The sequence below is a fragment of the Hipposideros armiger genome, unplaced genomic scaffold, assembly GCF_001890085.2.
Source record: "Hipposideros armiger isolate ML-2016 unplaced genomic scaffold, ASM189008v1 scaffold_927, whole genome shotgun sequence".
Classification (NCBI taxonomy): Eukaryota; Metazoa; Chordata; class Mammalia; order Chiroptera; family Hipposideridae; genus Hipposideros; species Hipposideros armiger.
The window spans coordinates 243,193-262,669 of NW_017732277.1; the positions used below are offsets into that span (position 1 = coordinate 243,193).

The 19,477-nt window shown below is 42.9% G+C and overlaps 2 protein-coding genes across 8 annotated transcripts in view; one reads left to right on the forward strand and one right to left on the reverse strand.

The window, feature by feature from the left end:
• OFD1 (OFD1 centriole and centriolar satellite protein) overlaps window positions 1–2,467 on the reverse strand; it is a 35,616-nt gene extending 33,149 nt beyond the window's left edge. For 2 of the 6 annotated variants that reach the window (XM_019630669.1, XM_019630666.1), the window contains exons 1-2: window positions 2,118–2,370; window positions 1,849–1,947 (exon numbers count right to left, since the gene is read on the reverse strand). In XM_019630669.1, the coding sequence (XP_019486214.1) occupies window positions 1,849–1,947; window positions 2,118–2,150 (132 nt within the window). In that variant the 5' untranslated portion in view covers window positions 2,151–2,370. The other 4 variants (XM_019630668.1, XM_019630667.1, XM_019630670.1 and 1 more) reach the window with 4 other exon arrangements.
• Window positions 2,468–2,583: 116 nt separating this feature from the next.
• Window positions 2,584–17,592, forward strand: TRAPPC2 (trafficking protein particle complex subunit 2). Of its 2 annotated transcripts, XM_019630674.1 has the most exons (6): window positions 2,588–2,690; window positions 10,490–10,650; window positions 10,831–10,944; window positions 14,227–14,371; window positions 14,705–14,790; window positions 16,487–17,592. In XM_019630674.1, exons 3-6 carry the CDS (start codon window positions 10,852–10,854, stop codon window positions 16,583–16,585), a joined length of 423 nt encoding a protein of 140 aa, XP_019486219.1. In that variant the 5' UTR covers window positions 2,588–2,690; window positions 10,490–10,650; window positions 10,831–10,851; the 3' UTR covers window positions 16,586–17,592. The 2 variants fall into 2 exon arrangements, with proteins under 2 accessions (XP_019486218.1, XP_019486219.1); XM_019630673.1 differs by lacking the exon at window positions 10,490–10,650 and having other exon boundaries at window positions 2,584–2,690.
• Window positions 17,593–19,477: the final 1,885 nt, after the last annotated feature.

The window sequence follows — 19,477 nt, forward strand, 5'->3', positions numbered from 1 at the left end:
ATAGCTCAAAAAGGATACTGATTAGCCCAATATCAATTGTGACTACAGATGTGAATAGTAGCAAATCTAATCCAGAAAGACAGGAAAAAAGAAAATATGCCATGCACAGAAATGCAAGGACCATTCCACATGAGAAAGTGTATTAGTGCAGTGGACACTACGATTAATTCCAGGTGGGTTAAAGTGCTAACTATAAAAAATAAAGTCTTTTTAAAAACTTAAAAGTGAATATTCATGCTCTTAGTGGAGAAGAATTTAGTGAGAATAATCAGCAAAAATAAAGACATCAATAAATTTGACCACATAAAAACATAACATCAATATTTTTAGAGCCAAATTAAAATTGAATAGCAAGATAAAGTATTGTCACAAAAATGGAAAAAAGATGAATAGTTTCTACTAAAAGAGCTCTGATACCTTAAAAAGACCCTAGGGGGAAAATGGTCAACATAAATGGTCAATCCACGGAAAACATACAAATGGCCAGAAAGTATCTGCAACCTCAATAATCAAAGGAATGAATACTAAAATAATATAAGGGCTTTCCAACCTTAGATTGGTTTTTAAAATGTCATGATAATAATACTAGAGTAAAACAAGCACCCTCAAACTGCTGGTGGAATATAAACTATTACTACAATCCTTCTGGAACGAGACACATACAACAAGAGCCTTAAAAAAAATGCTCATACCCTTTGATTTGATTTTCCAGGATAAAGAGTTTACCGGACCATAAGTAATGCCACTTAATCTATCCTAGGCAAAAAATAAGAGATATAATTAAAGGAATGTGTAAACTTGGGTATAACCTAGTCCACATTTTAGTGTAAAATATACTTCTGAAATACATATATAGTAATGAAAACATTTGAGCTAACCCTACTCCTTGCTGTTAATTCATATATGAAGTGCACTAATAAATATTTGCTGTCCAAATTAAATATTCAACAGGGAACTCCTACATAAATTACCCATCCATCCAAACATGAACCTGGTGCCACTGAAAATGAGGATTTCAAGAAACTTTTAAGGACACAGCAAAATGCTCACTATATAATATTAAACTAAGAAGGATATACACATACACACATACACATACACATACACACACACACACACACACACACACACACCCATTATGCCAGCTAGTGGTTGTATCAGAGATGGCTTTTCTCCTTTATGTTTTTCTGTAGTTTTCAGATAAGTGTGAAGTGGTTTTTCTTTTTTAAGTTACAAAAACAACGGGGGAGGGAGAACAAAAAAAGAAGAAAAAAATCACTTTTCCTTAACTTCCCATTTTAAATGTAAAATATACTTCTGAAATGTACATAGTAATGAAAACCCGTTTGAGCTAATCCTACTCCTTGCTGTTAATTTATATATATAGTGTCCTTGTAAGTATTTGCTACCCAAATTCAGTATTCATACCTTTCAATATATTAAAGGGAGTTCGCATTCCCCAAACTATCCTATGGTAAGCAGTACACTTAATGTACACTTAATGTTTTCTATATGGTGTCAATGTCCTTCATTCCAATGTTCCTATTACTAATTAATTATTAATTCAGGAACTTATAAGCCAGGTTTATAAAACAAGCCTAATCTCGCTAAAAGGTGTTCACTTTATGACGTTACCCACTCCTATCTCAATGTCAGTTCAATCAATCTATTATTTCAATCTGTTCTTTTAAGACTACTCAAAGTAAACCGTTTGAGACTACTGTCACCAATACACTCTATATATCATACTACTTTTAAAACCCAAGACCTGGATGGATTTAAATGTGGACTGCCTGTTACCGGTTACACTTGTAAAAGTTATACAACGGATATGCCTAGAACTGATACCTTGAGCGTGTCCAGTATACCCCGATCCTTAAACGTCTGGTACAGCTTTTTGCGTAGCTCATCTTGACTCAACACATCAGATTTGGGGGGCATGGTAGACTGTAAAAGAAAGTGATTGCAGGTTACCTGGCGGGTGGACAGGACATGAATTTCTGAAAACAAACAGACTCGTGGCTGGCCTCCAGGGAAGCCCTAAGAGCCGGGCGGGGAAAGGAGCTTTAACCAAAACAAACAAGAGGCTACATTTCCGCCCCTCCCCGAGGAGGGACCTTGGTATCCATGGAGCCCTCAAGGGCTTGCATCCTCCCAAGCCAGCTCCGCCCCACTCCGAGTTCGTGACCCAGCCCGGGCTGCAGGCCCAGGACGTGGGAATCCCTGCGCTCAGAGTCCTGCCTTTGTTCGGAGGCGTCCGGAGGAACTATGGATCTGAACGCTCTGCCTCCCACTCCGAACTAAGAACCCGGTCAGAGAAAGGCGGCCACTTCCGTCTCCGTGGTTCCCATGGGTGGGCGGGATCGTGGCCTCAAGACTCTCACCTGCGATTGGAGGGCCGAGCCGGAGAGAGGAGGCGCTGGAGAAGGCGAGGCAGCAAGGCATTCCACCGGCTCAGAACCGGTCCCGCCCCCTCCTGGAGCCAGCCCAGCCGAGCCACCCTAGCCGGAGCGCTACAGCGCAAGTGCAGGGCTGCGGCTGCTGGAACCGGAAACCCCGCCTACAGATCGCGAGAACGTAACCGCAGAGTCTCGCGAAGGCTGCTCAGGGAGTCCCGGCTGAAACTGCGGAGCGCGGGTCGCTGCCGCAGCAACTGACTGCATATTTCCGTTGCTGGCGTCTCGGCTCAGGTAGGGAATGGAACTGGGGGGGAAGGGGGAGAGCATGCTCCGGGGACGTCCCGGGCCCCGCGTGACCGGTGTGTAGGCCTTGTGTCTCCACCATGTTCCGGCCTAGGTCAGCCGGGCCCAACCCTGCCATTGCCCTGCTGCTGAGCCCATCACAGCCCACGCAGCCAGTCCACACCGCGTTTTAACCTGCAAACTTCCACCAGCTCGGGGGGCTTTGCAGCTTTTGCCTTTCACTACTTCACCCAGCTAACCCAGGGCTTCTTAGCCATTTGGAGCCCGAAAATTCTTCGTTGTGGGGGCTGCCCGGCGCACTGTAGGGTGTTTAGCAGCATCCCTGGCCTCTGCACACTACATGCGCCAGCACCTCCCACCACTTGTGACAACCGTGCATGTCTCCAGACGTTGCCACATGTCCTCTAGGAGGCAAAATCTCCCCTGGTTGAAAAATCAGTGAACTAAACTTTTAGTACCAACCGTTTCTGCATGCTGTGAGGAAGATAAAGGCGAACCGGGTCTCTAAGATGCTTAAATCTAATTGGAAAAGGAACCAGTCTCTCCAGAAGCAATAATGAAAACATTACAGCCAGAGAATTGGATAAGAACGAAGATGCATTGTTCACGGAGTCAAGAATTGAGAAAAAGCAGAGGTGGTCGAAGATGGAAGCAAGCAGGGACATCTCTGTGGAAACAGTACACCTTCATCTGGGCCTTGATGAGTAGGATTTGGATGGTGGCAAAATGAGCAAATACTTGGCACCCAGGTAGACAACTGCCCTCTCCAAAGCCGGTAGCAGTGGATAATTGATCACAGCCGTCTTTCCTGCCAACTGCACTTAGTCTCAGAATCTCTCAGCACCAGTTCCTGGCAGTCACTAGCAGTTAACCCCTTGGGTACATTTGACGACTGAGACTCGTCATGCACTTGCTTTGCCTAAGTGCGAGATGAAGAGTATTCGATTTAAGACAGTATTTAATATGCACATTCTTGTTTATTTTAGAGTAGTTTGTATCAGTTGCAACATAATTACAGTGTTCGGTGAAACTTGTTTGCGATACACTGCCCCATAATGTCAGAAATAAAGAATATATTTTATGAAAGTGATAACGGAAGTTTTAATGAAAGTGACTTTGAGCAATCTGATAAAGAATTTTTTAGTGATCCTATCCATGACAATTACAGTGAAATACAAAGTGAACATGATGAAGATGATGGCTTCCCTGTTACGAGAAAATGTGTAAAGGGATATAAGAAAATGTTTTTTTATCTAATAGACAGCCTTTTATAATGCACATGTTTATATTCTAAAACCAAAACAGGCATTGTTTGCTTTCGTCTACCTATTGCTGAACAATTACTGGCAAGTGTCATTGCCAAATTATAATTGTCGTGGACGTCCTTCAAATAGCGATACACCTTTTCATTTGCAGGCGAAAAATTGGGCACACTTTCCTGAGAATAGTCCATCAACTGAATCCAAGCAACACCCTACAAAAAGGTGCCGTGTTTATTATAAACATAAAATTAGGAAAGAGACTACCTGGCAGGGCAAACAATGCCAAGTGCCACTGCGTTTACCTGCTTGCTTTGAAAAATACCATACTCTTCATAACTATTAGTAATTTGCTTTTTGTTATACCTTGAATTTACTTGTTTTAGTTTTGTGGGGGTTTTATTTATTTTTGTTTTGCAATTCTAATTACCTGAAGTCATCTCAATACTATGTATGTCACTGATTTTTTTAGAAATGAATTTACATAAAATCTGCTTTTACATATTACTCCAAGTACCAAAAAAATTAAATCTGTTCCATATGCGAAATTTTTTTCAAATAAATTGGTACCCAAGGGGTTAATTAGAACTGGCCCAGGAGAGGAAACCCATTTGCCATCTGTAGTCAAATCCCTTTTCCATTAGACAGCATGTTATATTTAAAAATGAGATTGTTGTTAGGGAGACCACTTCATAGACAGTATAGAGGCCTGACCACTGCACTGTACATCTGAAGCTGCCGTTGAATAATAATGTATGTCAACTATAATTTAATACATATATAATCATGGGATGTGGAGTATAGTGTGGGAATGGAGTCAGTGGAATTGTAATTGATATGATATCGGGGGTGGGAGGAAAGGGTTGTCACTTTGTGAGGGTGAAAAGGATAACTAGTGCATTGTTTTGTACACCTGAAACTAATAACAACATTAAAAAATTAAAGATTGTGCTGTACACCATTCCCCCCCAAGAAGGTCTCACCCCCTCAGTTTAAACATCCTCAGTTCCTTCAGTGGCTTTTTTCCAGAGCCTTCTCCAGCCTACAGCCTGCCCTTCTCGCAACACACAGTCCAGTTATGATTGTTTTAAAATGAGACTCCCAGAACATTCCTCAGAGATAATGATATTAGGAAAGAGGACATTGTCTTCTCTTGATTCAGCCTAGAATTGCATTTGCTTTTTTTGGACCACTGTATCAGACTGCTGCTGCCTCTTAGTGAGCCTGCAAGAACTGACAACTTTTGGGTTCTTGTAGATGAACTCTTAAACTCGGTTTTCCTCATCCTATTATTGTGTTTTTTTCAAGCCCAAGTATAGGACTGTATTTTACAATTTCTTTATTCTGTTTTGTTAATTTCACTTAATTGTAGCAGTGGGGATAATTTTGAATCCTGACTTTTGCCTTCTAATAAATTAGCTGCCTTTGGCGTGTTATCTTTTAATGTGATAAGTTGGCCTCATCTCACAGTTATTGATTAAAATGTGGAGCTGCACTAGGTTAAGGTCAACCTCAGAGTTCCCTAGAAACCCTGTGCTGTCAGCTGACATGGAGCACTTTGTTAACATTCAAATCAGCTGTGAGTTGTGTTCCTTATTCAACATAGAATGAGTGCTTCCTGGGCTCCAGCACTGTTGTAGCTCTGGGGATACCACAGACTCTGTTATCATCCAGGGTACAGGTCTCTAGTTGTTTTCAGATAGATACCAAATTACTTCTTAAAATGACTTATTGTCGCCTGTATTTTCCTGCAAAACAGAAAATGTAAGCTTGGCATGACTTGTTCATGCCAGGAGTATATGAATGATTAATAACCTCTATTTTTGTCCAGAGATTCACATTAAATGAGTTAATGGAATAATAAAAGCTACTAGTATGGTGTCTGACTAAAGACAGCCATTTAATACATTTTTCTGTCAGTGTTTTTTTTAATCTCTTTCAAAGTCCCCAATTATAGACTAAGGAGATATGCCTTTTTGTTTCTGAAGGAAAGCTACTGAAGGAACTTGGTGGAGGGGAGGGGGTAGACCTTTTTTGGGGAGGATGGTGTACAGCACAATCTTATCTTTAAATATGCGGTCTGGGGGCAGCTGGTTAGCTCAGGTGGTTAGAGCGTAGGCTCATAACACCAAGGTTGCCGGTTCGATTCCCACATGGGCCGCGGAGCTGCGCCCTCCACAACTAGATTGAAGACAACTACTTGACTTGGAGCTGATGGGCCCTGGAAAGACACACTGTTCCCCAGTAAAATTTCTTTTTAAAAAAAGTGTGTGTGTGTGTGTGTGTGTGTGTGTGTGTGTGTAAAATATGCTAATGGAAAAGGGATTTGACTACGGATGGCAAATGGGTTTCCTCTCCTGAGCCGGTCCTAATGGCAGCCGGTAGTGACTGCCAGGAATAGGAATAACACTTACGTATCTCTGATGGTATGGCTCTTTTCTGTTCCTGCCACTTCTCTCATGTCACTAATCACTAGATATACAATCCTTTGTTAATCCAAGAAAGGTAGTTTGCTGAAACCGGAAGACTTCTATTTATTGAAATGTCTAGATTTTTAAAAAATATACCTATGTTGAGGTTCACCGCCTGCCTGACCTTGTTTCTTCCACACTTGCAAGTCATTCTCTGAGGAAATTGAAGTTCAGCGGATCTGCGTCCTCTTGTTAAGGGCTCACCAGGTGCTTGAAGCAGCTGACCCTTCTTCCTTGCTTTTTCCTGGCTGGTGCCTAAAAAGGCTGTTTTCCTCACCACATTGCACGCATTTCAGCTCATTTTGGGCTTTTGCCCTCCTGATGCTAGCCTCACAGGTTTCTGGTCCCAGGTCCCATTTTCATGTTCATTACTATTAGTGCCCTACTTCTTACATTGTGTACACATATCTTGGAGTTCAAAGTGGTCCAGAGTTCCTTGTGTCACCACATTGATTTCTTTAGTTGTCTCTCTCAAAAGCAACTCACGTCACCCTAGCCACCGGAGACAGCTGCTGTTTTCACCACAGGTGAGAGTCCTGGCTCCCCTCCTTTCAGCTAAGAAGCCCTGTCCCTTGTAATGGAGGATTTCTTTATATGTACCTTAAAGACGTCAGCGGCTTTTCACAAAGGTGCTGTTAATCACTTGAACAGACGTTATCAGCGAGGCCTGAGACCCTGAGGGCCTTGGCACTGAAAAGTCGAAGCCTGTTGGGCTAGTTCACCCCACCACGCCTGTCGTTCCTGCACCCCTTTTCTGTATTCCAGTGTCCTCCCATCCTGTCCAAACTACAGTCCCCACCATTTTTGCAGTTCCAGTCTGCAAACACAGCTCTTATTAAGCACTGGGCTCTGTGTTGGGGATACAGGTTGGAAAAAAAACCCCAGCCCGTTCTTTTCCATACGTTCATTGCCATATTGCTCTAAGTAGCTTCATTTTGACACACCATTGCCCCCTCCCCAACTTCGTCCAGAGCGCTTTGAAACCCACGTCCCACGTTAAATGAACTCCCTTTGCCCCCACTCGCTTGATAGAATGCACCTTCTACCTTTTTGCTGACACGTCCTTGAATATTTCCTTTTTTCTCATACCTGCCGGGGTTTTTCTCAGCTTTGAAATGTATATTAGTTTCCTATGGCTGCTGTAACAAATTACTACATATGTAGTAGCTTAAAACAACAGACGTGTATTACCTTTCAGTTCTGTGGATAGAAGCTGTAGGACGGTCTCATTGGGCTGAAGTCCAGGTATCAGGAGGGCTGTGTTCCCTTCTGGGGACTCTCAGGAAGAAACCGTTTGTCCTTTCCAGCTCTTAGAGGCCACCCGAATTCCGCGACTCATCCCTTTCGCCGTTTTTAAAGCCAGCTGCATCTCCTGACCATCCTTCGAAGTCCATTTTCCCCTGACTTCCTCTCAGGCCTCCCTCATCCACTTTTTTTTTTTTTTTTTTTTTTTTAGCTGAGCCATCCCGCCACCTGTTGGCAGCTCCGCGGCTGCTCAGCTTGGGCTGACTCGAACCACTGTTGCTCAGAGCTCAAACTCTTGAGCGAGCTCTTAACCAACTGAGCCACTCAGCCGGCCCCCCTCATCCACTTTTAAAGCGTCTGTAATTGCATGGGGCCCACCTGGGTTATCCGGGCTCACCTCCCTATCTTAAGGTCAGCTGATAAGCAACCTTGGTTCCATCTGTAGCCTTAATTCCCCTTTGCCTGGTGAATTAACATTCACAGGTACCTGAGATTAGGATGTGGACATCTTGGTGGGGGCATGAGGGCTATTCTGGCTACCACCCATGTTCAGAATTGTCACGTTCATTTTCATCCCTCGTCCTTTCTTATTTCCTTTCTCGGTGAATACATCACATCTTGATATTCTGCTTGATCAGCTCATCCAGATACTGGAAACATCCTCAATTCCCCCAGTCAATCCATTGCCAAGTTCTGTGCTGCTACCTCCTCCATACCTCCACACCTTGTGGGTGGACGAAAGGTGGAGAAAGTCGCAGAGCTTTAAAAAACAAAATTGATCTAGAGTTGCACTGTCCAATACAATAGCCACATTTCAGATGCTCCTTAGCCACCAGTGGCTACCACCACCTTGGACAGCGCAGGTAAAAACATTTCTATTCTCGCAGAAAGTTCGGTATATAGGACAACACAGAATTCTAGAATTTGTCTCCCCTTTGCCCACTACCTAAGCTTAGTAAGCCCTCAAATATTAAATGATTGTAGATACTCCCTTCGTGAGACAAGGGGGTTATATGGTTTCCTTTTCCTTGCACATTACCTTTCAGTTTGTCCTTATCAGAATTGAGTAGTTCCTTCCCTTCTTCAGCTGTTTGTGAAGTCAAATTATTGGCAGCTCAGGCTCTGCCCAGCTGGGTAGTTTGTGATATAACTTATGCGGTATTTCCTTCAGTCCCCTTTCTGTTGATCCTTACACTGTACTTAGTGCTGCCTTCTCTCCCAGTTGTGGATTTCCATATAGGGTGAGTGTGTGTGTGTGTGTGTGGGGGGGGGTAATCTTCCTTTCATATATTGTCTTCTGCTGCTGCTTAAATGTGTGTGTGTGGGCGAGGGGCGGCAGGGAAGTATCTAACTTATTATTTTTTCTGCTGCTGCTGGAATGTTTGTGCTGAAGAAAGTAAGCCCTTTTGTTGGCAAACTCCAGCTATGAAACCTATGCAAGCACAAATGAATGACATCATTGTTGACTTTGTTAAAATTTCAAGCTCCCATCCCTCTTCCCCTCCCTTCCTCTTGAGAATTATTGCCTGTTTTCCTAATTTTGCAAAGCTTGTGTATCATTGCTGCTTGTCTTTGTTATCCAGCTTTACTATTTAGGCCTTTTTCTCATCTTTCCACTAAAACAGGGACCAGCTTTTTCTATAAAGGACTGGATGGTCTCTGTCACAACTGCTCAGCTCTGCCACTGTCAGGTACGAGCCGCCTTAGATGATAGTGAAAGGATGGTTGAGGCCCAATTTGTCCTGCGGGCGGTGGTGTGCCCACCCCTGCCCCATGTCACATTTTAAATCCTATTTCATCGTGCCAAGAGAGTCTCCTGTCTGCCTTTTCTTGTGGACACGGCCTTCCAGTTCCAGAGTTAAAAGTGCTAGCTGTGCCCTGCTTTCCTTTACAACATGTTCTATTCATCAGGAAATACATTTCAGATGTCTTCGGATTTCGTTGCGTGATCTGTGTGAGTCAGCGGAAGTCCCAGCGAGGCGTGATGCTCCCTGGGCTCTGGCACACCTCAGTTGTCCGTGCCCCGAGACTGTACACTCCCGGTTATCCAGACTCCCGCCGCATGTGGAGCCTTACTAGTCACCACATCTCCGAGTGCATGTGCTCTTCCATGTTCTAGATAACATTTACTGAGCACCTCCTGTGAGCGAGCCAGACACCGCTGGGTGCTTTACAAGCATTAGCTTGTGTAACCCTCAAGCCCACCCTAAAGCAGCTACGATTGTTGCCTCAATTATTATTTCTGTGTCACTGAGGAGGAAACACATTGGGAGTGACAGATTAAGAACTCTTCAGTGGTCACATTTCTAGTAAGTGGCACAGCTAGACTTCAACCTAGCTTTGTCTGATTGCAAACACCCTGTGCTAAAAACACAGAAATGTATCCATCCATCCATTCGTCCATCTTGATTTTGATTGTGTGCTGAAAACCACAGAATCACTGATTCCCCTGACTTTCTCTTAGTTTTATTTCTTTACCAAACCTATTAAACCTAGTTCCAAGTACTCTTAATGCATCAGAATTTCTTCCTTTTTGGATTATGACTTCTTCCATCTTTTCTAGAATACAAAACCTTTCCTCCTTTCTCATACATCGTGTTTGAAGAGATGTGTCATAGGTTCTTCTATTTGCAGAGACTTACATTTGTAGCATACATACTTCAGGGAGGAAGAAGGAGAGACGTGCTATAGTATCTCCCCTTCGTGTAAATGATATAAAGTAGAGTTCTAGCTTTCTCAGAAGTGTGCCTTCTGGAAATTTCCAAGGCAAGCCGGTTATTTCCTAAACAGCAGCCTTTTTTACCCTTTGCAGGTGTCATTGCTAATGCTGATGGGTCCAGTCCAAGTGCAGCCCAGCTTGCCCTAAATGCTGCAGACTTGCAGATCATGAGAACGTTGGTTTTCATGATATCATATTAGTCTTCCCATTTCCCTCTGAAAATATACTACGGGATTCTACAGTACACATCACAGGTATATAATGTATATAGTCCAACAGCCTTATATCTATGGTAGGATACTGGAAAGCAAGCCAAGTTTTGTGGCCTTCTCTGCAATTTCAGGGTTAAGTAAAAAATTGAGTTCTAGACTTCCCGTTAATGGTTTTTGGTTTTCAGTGTTAAGTACTAAAAACACGTATTTTCATTCAATTAGGAGCTACACATATTGAAGACAATGTCTGGAAGCTTCTACTTTGTAATTGTTGGCCACCATGATAATCCAGTTTTTGAAATGGAGTTTTTGCCCGCTGGAAAAGCAGAATCCAAAGTGCGTATGGAACCTTAAAAAATTCTGTAATAATTGTTACGCTATTGTAATGATCATGGTGTAATATGATTTTAGAGCTAGAAGAGATCTGGAAGGATGAGGTAACTGGAATCCATCACAATTAAACGAGGCTTGCTCCATAGTCCCACGGGTTGATACAGGCCAGCCAGGGAACGTCCTCTGAATTGTTCATTCATCCTTTCAGTCAGCACACACTTAACACATACTAGTGGGATGCTCTGGGTCTGTTCCCTGGTCTTCAGTGCACTGCGCCACCCGCTATGAAAAGGGACCCCTTAGGCACATAAGAACATGGTCCACCTGTAGTGGGTCTGGAAGAACAGTCATCACCGCTTGAAATGCCATGAAAACCCATTCGATTCCCAGCAAATCATTTTTCATTGGAACATCCATAATAGAGCCACCTGGGAGGGTTAAAGGAGACCTGTACTTAATGTGCTCCTGCTGCCCGAGACTGCCACAGCCTGTAGTGGCCTCCTGCATTACCTGCAGGCTGGGTGGTGCCCATATGCTCTCCTCCCCAGTGACACACCCAGCTTCCTTGTTGTCAAGAATGGTTCCAGAAAAACAAGCTTGGTTCCAGAGCATGTCGGCATTCAGAGTACACAGAGCCCTACAGTCTTGAGAACAGCTGGGTCCCTTCCATCTTTCTGTCCTGTTCCTAATTACTGACAAGTTATGCTGGATTCCTCCCAACCTCCAAAAATAAACTTTAATGCCTTTTTTTTTTAAGCTGAGCCATCCTGCCATCTGTTGGCAGCTCAGTGGCAGCTCAGCTCGGGCCAGGAATCAAGCCGGCGACCCTGTTGCTCAGAGCTCGCACTGTTGAGTGAGCTCTTAACCAACCGGCCACTCGGCCGGCCCAACTTAATGTCTTTTAAGACAGGAATTGGTTTTTGAAATTAATTGTAATGTGTAATACCCAATCGGTGTATGATGCTTTTCAACTGTCCGAATCTTGCCACTAAAATACAGAGATTGAAGGGATTATCCTACATTATTTTCCCATACTCCTATGAGCACACTGCTCTTTAAAGCTTGGGTTTGAGGCATCTGTGTAGCAGTAGTCACAGCTCCTGAAATATAGTTTCTGTGCCCTCCGGTGGCCTGGCAGTTGGAAAAGCAGTGCAGAGAAAAACACTTCGTCGCATGACTTGGTCTTAGTTCTTTGTCCTGCTACCACTCACCTTAAAACATTTCTACAGTTTTTTCCTACTCTCTCAAGATTGATCATCAGTTGAAAGTAATAGAAAATGCTGCTGTGAGCCAGACACAGACTACATCCATTTCCCTCAGGATTACATTGGCTGGGTCATGGCAACAGGAATGAAGTGAACGTGCTTGAGCTGTGCGAGGGGTTCTGGGGCACCAGGCAGCCTCCCTCATCCTCCTCAGCAAAGAGGCTAGATTAGTTTCCTAGGGCTGCCGTAACAGTACCGCAGCCTGGGTGGCTTAGGAAAACAGAAACGTGTTCTCTCACAGTTCCGCAGGCCAGAAGTCAGAGGTCAAGGTGGCGCAGGGCCATGCCCCCTCGGAAGGCACCAGGGCAGCATGTGTTCCAGGCCTCTCCCAGCTTCTGGTAGTTCCTTGGCTTGTAGTCGCAGAACTGGACCTTTACATGGCGTTCTCTCTGTGTGTCTGTCCCAATTTCCCCTTTTTATAAATATATCAGTCATGTTGGATTGGGGCCCACTCTACTCCAGCCTGACCCCATGCTAACTAATTCCATCTGCAACGACCCTCTTTCCAAATAAGGCCACATTCTAAGGTCCTGGGGGTTGGGACTTCCACGTAGACATTTGGTGGGAGACACAATTCAACCCAGAACAGAGGTGTTCTTTGAAAAATGCACTTTGATGAAATAAGTCAGTCAGAGAAAGACAAATATATGATCGCACTTATACGTGGATTCTAAGGAACTGAATGGATGGGAGAAGTGGATGGAGATAGTCTCAGAGACACAGAGGAAGAACTGAGGGTTGTTAGTTGGGAGGGGGTGGGGATGAAGGAGAAGGGGAAGGGATGAGACAATACAAATTAGTAATTATAATATGGCCTCAGGGATAGAAAAAGACAGTCCGAGGAATATAATCTATAATATAAGTATTTCTTAGGGGGCCAGATGGACCCATGTCCTTTTGGGGAGTCCACTTCATAGTCAATGTAGAGGCCTGACCACCGCATTGTATTTCTGAAACTGATGTTGAATAATACTGTATGTCAACTATAATTATATATACATATAGTCTCGGGACATGGAGTAGAGAGCGGGAACGGATTCAATGGAATTGTAATAGATAAGCATGATATCGGGGATGGAAGGGCAATAGATGGGGGGGAGGGGGGTTGTTACCTGGTGAGGGTGAAAAGGTTAACTATTGTATTGTTCTGTACACCTGAAACTAACAATAAAAAAAAGAAAAGAAAAATGCACTTTGAAAGTGTAACTCCACAGGAGTAAGACTGCATTCAGGTTGTGTATTCCCTCCCTCTTTACATTATGGTGGGACTTTCCCACCTTCTCCAGTGAAGCCATTTCGGCCCATGCAAAGAACACTCCCTGCTCTGACAGGACTGTCTCCTGCCATCACACAGGTGACTGCTCACAGCTGGGTTTGAGCATGGCCTCCTGCCACTGCCTCCCAGGTCCCACTGCCGTGTAAGCTCCTTACACCTGACAGAGGCCTATGCCAAGCCTTTAGAAGTGCCACCTCATCTGTCTCCACTGTTCACCAGAGGTCACTGCACATGACACCCCACCCCTCACCCCCACTCCTGCCCCAGCTTGTGCCAACAGCACCTCTGTGGCTCAGCCCCAGCTTACCTAAGCTGCCCTCTGTAACCACTTAGGCCTTTTCCCTGTCTTCCTATAAAAAAGATACAAGCGTCCTGAAAAGAAGATCTACAATACTTTTGTTTTTAAATGTATTCTTTTTTCACATGCTTAAATGGGTACAGAATTTGGGAACTTCCTTCTTGCAAAATTGAAATAATCTAGTTTCTTGAACACATTTATTATTACAATTATAAATAATATAATTGGTTTCTATTTGAGTTTTAGATACCAAATTTAAAAACAGAATATGATGTGAAAACACTGAAGATCTTTTATAAGTGTGATGACGACAGTAAGCGAAGTAAAAGCAGAAAGTCCTTTCCTCCCTACAAGAAAAACTATGTATAGAATTTACAGAATGAAATGTTGGCTTTCTTGATGCTCTGTGGAAAAGTTAACCTGGTGCTGCTCTCACTGTCATCTAGGACGATCATCGTCATCTGAACCAGTTCATAGCTCACGCTGCCCTTGACCTTGTAGATGAGAATATGTGGCTGTCAAACAACATGTACTTGAAAACTGTGGACAAGTTCAATGAGTGGTTTGTTTCAGCATTTGTTACTGCAGGTCATATCCTTACCTTTCTAATAAAGCCATCTAACTAAAAGGTTGGGGTAACAAACTAGAACATGGGGCATAGACGCCAGGCTCTGAGTCTAGATTTCAAAGTGTCAGGTAAAAATTGCCATTTACAGGGATTTTATTTTTTTTATTTTGTACTTATTTTCTAACTTAAAAAGATTATGTTCTCTTTAAGATAAAACTAACCTAACTTTGAACCCAGTTTATTATTCAACTTTTCCATTGCAAAATACACTGCATGTAACTAATTTGAAGGATATTTATCAACTGATTGCTTTTCAGTTTTCATTTCTAAGAAAGATTATGCCTTAATTATCTTACATATGAGATTTATTATGCTTCATGACATAAGGCAAGAAGATGGAATAAAGAACTTCTTTACTGATGTCTATGATTTATACATAAAGGTATGGTATGTTCTATAACTTTTTTTTTAAGATTTTATTGGGGAATTGGGGGAGGGGAACAGACAAGTTGCTGTCCTTTTGTTCTTCAGTCTAATTGTGGAGGACGTCGCTTCACTGGCCCATGTTGGTATTATCATTGCGCTCTTCCTGGGTGAGGCAGATCGGTCACCCGTCTCTGGACGGCCGCTCACAGCAGCTCTTGGCAGCTCACGCTGGCTGCCGGCCACACGGTAGCTTATGGCAACCCACTGCCGCAGGGGCTGCAGCCTACACCGTTGCCGGCAACTCACGGCAGCCCAGCTCCAGGTTGAGCTGTTGTTCACCATCTTAGCTGTAGAGGGCAGTGTCACTGGCCCTCATGTGGGACCCGAACCGGGGCCCTGCTGCTCAGAGCTGGTGTCCCAAGCCAGTTCTTAACCACGCCACTCGGCCCGCCTGTTCTATAACTTCTTAAATAATTATCTCAAGGGACTCAGACTTTGGCAGGGAACTGGCCTATTGAAGTAACTCCCTTATACTACAGTTTTCATCTTAGATGAGCTCTCCTCCAGTCAGAACTATCTCTGGCAGCTCCCTCATCAGGAAAGTCTTCACCGCCAGGTTAACATGTACCGTATTTAAGAAAACAGCTCAAGATGGTTATTTTTAAATCGATTTCATTCTCCCCCTTTTGGTGTATATAGTTGATTTTTATTAGGGAACCCTAAAGAGAGGAGGCAGTCTACACAGGGGAAATCACTTCATAATTTTAATCTAAAATGTTTTCCATCTATTTTACAAATAAGTTACAGTGCAATGAATATAGATCATAAGCCAGCAGGAAGTGAATCATATATTATCAAAGTCACTCAAGGAGAATGGTGCCATCTACATCTCTTGATACTTAATTGTAAAAAGTAAAATAGTATAGGATGTCAGTGGTTAAACTGCAGTGCTAACAACAGTATGTCCTTAGTAATGTAAATGTTCTGTATTTGGATAAGATTCTTTGCATATCAGCAGAGCTAACAATATTCCTAGTCAGAAGTAGCAAATAAGAATATTTCGCCCTCTCATAAAGATGGACAAAGTGATTAAAAGTATAAAAGTTGCTCTAATAAAACTATCCTCTGCTACAAACTTAAAAAAAAGTGTAAAAGTTAACTATTTTCCTTATTAGTGATTCCATTTATTGTTAATAATTTAACATGTTATGACCCACTCTTGTTAGCTGAGCCTTGTGTTAAGGGAGAAAGTATTATAAAAACTGATGGTAAAAAAATTACCACAAGAGTAACTTTTAATATCTGTGGTATATAACCTTTCCTTAACTCTGAGCACATGGCAGATTTTTACTTTGTTTTATGTAGCCAAAGGGCCTTACAGATTAATCCATATACTTATAATTAATATAGGTAGATTAGTATTCCACACACACGGTGAAATCCTGAAAGTTAATTTCGCTTACATAGGAGTAGGAAACCCTTATACCACCATCAGTTTTGCCATAGGTACTTCTCAAAAGTAAAACACCTAGACAAAAATCTCCTTAAGGGGGAAGTTAACTATTTAACAATGAAGTATTTGCACTGAAAATTAAAAATACTTGTTTTGAATGTCTTTGATTTAATTTAAAACTTGAAAATAGTTTCCTTTTAGAGATTTATGATTTGTCTATTTTCACTGACAAACTCACTAATACCTTCTTTTTTCCTAGTTTGCAATGAATCCATTTTATGAACCCAATTCTCCTATTCGATCAAGTGCATTTGACAGAAAAGTTCAGTTTCTTGGGAAGAAACACCTTTTAAGCTGAATGCAGAAAAATTCGGAAAGAAACAATGTCACTACAATGGGGTATTCTCAGGAATGTGTATGTGTACATTGTAAGTTACTTGATTAAATAGCCTGGAAAAGTTTTACTTGTACTCTCAATTTATCTAAACCTAATGGAATTCCTTGTATATTTAAAACTAGTACATTCAGTCATAGAATTATGAACAGATCAACATTTGCTTATGAACAGTGTTATTTCTAAAGGGCTGTATCAGTAATTTTGAAATACTTGTACCTTTATTTTTTGAGAATAAGCTTTTGACTTTCCTCATTCAGATTGCTTGATCGTGATGTAATGTCATTGTCAAGATTTGGTAGACAGATGTAAAACCAACAGCATCTGCAGCGGGGAATCAAGTTGATAGCACATACATGGGCTTAGCTGTACATCTAGAGATGTTATGAACAGGCAGTATACGTAGCACTACCCAAGAAACCGAAGCAAACAGCTTTTGCAGTGCCAAATGCCACGTGCATGCCCGTCAAGAGACTGGGAACGGTGATCCTGCTGCCATTCTAGAATCCTGGGTCCATGTTTATAAAATGGGAGCTTGGAACCAAAGTGACAGGTTATGTCCTCCTATTCCGTTTCCCTCAGACAGTGTACTAAAGATGGAGTGAGCCTGCTGATAACCTGTACTAGTAAAGCGTTGTAAGGCAATGGGAGAGTTGTAAAGAAAGCAAAGCCTGCATTATGGTGACATGCAGTCAGTCAACCTTTCAGGCTGTGCAGCCGAAGGGGGCGGGGTGGTGTCTTGTACTGTAACACGTGTGGGATCGTACTGTGAACGAGTAAATGTCAATTGAAAATCAAGTAATATAACCTGATACTTTCTGCGCTAATTATGAGCACTTGAATTTTCTCCCATTCTGAATAACTTGAGCAAGTAATTCTAAGTTTGGTCTTGTATCTTTGTGTGAATTGCTACCATGATTTTTAACCCCATCTATTTATTTGACTTCTTAAATAAAGATGTTTGTCCAAGATTGTGGAAGTTTAATATCGAATTTTTAAAGTGCTGCTCACCCTGCCACCATAACTGTTTTAGTTCTTTTCCCCCCGTTGAACGTCTACAAACTAATATACTCATATATCTTACCCCATCTTAACTCAGATCACCTCACACTACGTGCCAGAGCTCTGGGAGCACTCAACAATACTCAGCTAGAAATCTAGGAGTAATTTCAGCCATGCTTATTGGAGAGACCCAAACACTCATTTCTATAGTGTGCTCTGCCCTCTGACTTAAAATGTAGAGGACTGATACAGCAGAAGCAGCAGCGGGGTGTTTCAGCAGAGGTCGTAGGGTTGAGACAGGAAGCACCTGGCTCAGCTGCACAGCAGCGGTGCCCTGCAGAGATCCTTTTCTCTAGGCTTGAGAAGGTGAGATGGGGACAAGTAACAAGAGCCCTGTGTGAGTCGACTACTGTAGTTAAACGCCAATTTTCATGTAAGACTGCACCTTGGGAGGAGCTCGAAGGCAAGTCCAGCGATGAGCGTAGGAACCGATGGGCTGCATGGGAAAGCATACTGGCTGGAAGGTGTGCAGAAAAGCCGCACTGGGCATGTGGAGGGGACAGCTGACAGCACGGGACCAGGGCTGGTGTCAGGGGGAGACCACAGGCTGATAATTAAGGAGGCTGAAGAGCTAGCAAAGCATAGATCTGGTAGGTCTGTGGGTGTCAGGCTCCCCTGAGCACTAAATGTTGGCACTGAATTTGCAATCATTAGCACTCCCAAATGATCCAAATAAAATGCACAAATCTGGTTTTGTCCTCTTGCATGTCCTAGGATGCCTCCTAGTGGCCCACACTTTCCATGTATGTAGAGACCATGGATCTCTGCTCTGCCCGTGCTATACCCGTGTTCTCGCTTTTCCGTCACCCAACACTTCCGGATTGACAGTCCACAGTGGTGACTTCTCATAACCCACTGACTACACAGGTCCAGTTTTTACTTAACACTTCATTGCCCCACAAGCCACTGGTATTGTGAAAGAACTGGCATCAGTGTCATTACAGTAAAAGCTTATACCAGTTTTTATAGAGAAGTAAAAATTTTATGACAAGGAATATCTAGGATGTTTTAACTAAAATGGGAATTTTCCACAAGGTTGAAGGTGACAAAAGCTTTAATTCACTGATGTTATTCTACCTTTCCCTCTTCCACACAGCATGCTGTAATTGCTGGATCAGCTGTCAAATGTACATTTGTCCATTGTCCGAGGTCAGTAGCTTGCCTTTAACACTGAACTCTGTTTCAAAGGCATTTTGCATTCACAGCATGGAAGCATAGTCACAGACGGCCCAACGCTGGTGGCAGCAACTGTGCAGTCACACAGGCCCCCCTCTTCCCAAACTGGGGAGCACCCGACAGCTCTCTCCGGCTTGCTTCCTTGGGGCTCTGCAGCTGCTTCCCCCACACCCCAACTTGTGTTTTTTCCTGTGTAGGGAATACAGGCCACTTAGACACAGGCACTTTACTTTCCCCAGAAGAATCCGATTTTCAGCTGCCTTTTGCTGCTCGTTGAAGACTGTTTCCATCGGTTAGTTGTTTTTTTCAAAGGCCCAAGCTATTCAGTCAGGTTTTGTTCCTCCTCTTAATACACATTTCAGTATTGTTTGGTTACTTTGTCCCCATTCCCCAGATCCCTTTAAGTCACCATGAAGCTGGATTACTCTCCGTTCCATCAACCTGTCTACACACACGAAGATCTCTTGATCAGTTTTGCTGCCCAGCTCCAGACCTTGAACGCCAACTAATCTAATCCTTATTTAGCTGAAAATAGATTTTAAAAGATGCTTACAAGTTTAAAAACCACTAAGGTATTAAATCTACACAGGTATCAAAATCATAGTTTGTAAATACCTA

Coding starts and splice junctions, on each gene's coding strand:
- TRAPPC2 (XM_019630673.1), top strand. CDS start 10,852: ATGTCTGGAAGCTTCTACTTTGTAATTGTTGGCCACCATGATAATCCA. Junction 10,945..14,226: donor CTGGAAAAGCAGAATCCAAA/GTGCGTATGGAA, acceptor ACTGTCATCTAG/GACGATCATCGTCATCTGAA. Junction 14,372..14,704: donor AGCATTTGTTACTGCAGGTC/ATATCCTTACCT, acceptor TAATTATCTTAC/ATATGAGATTTATTATGCTT.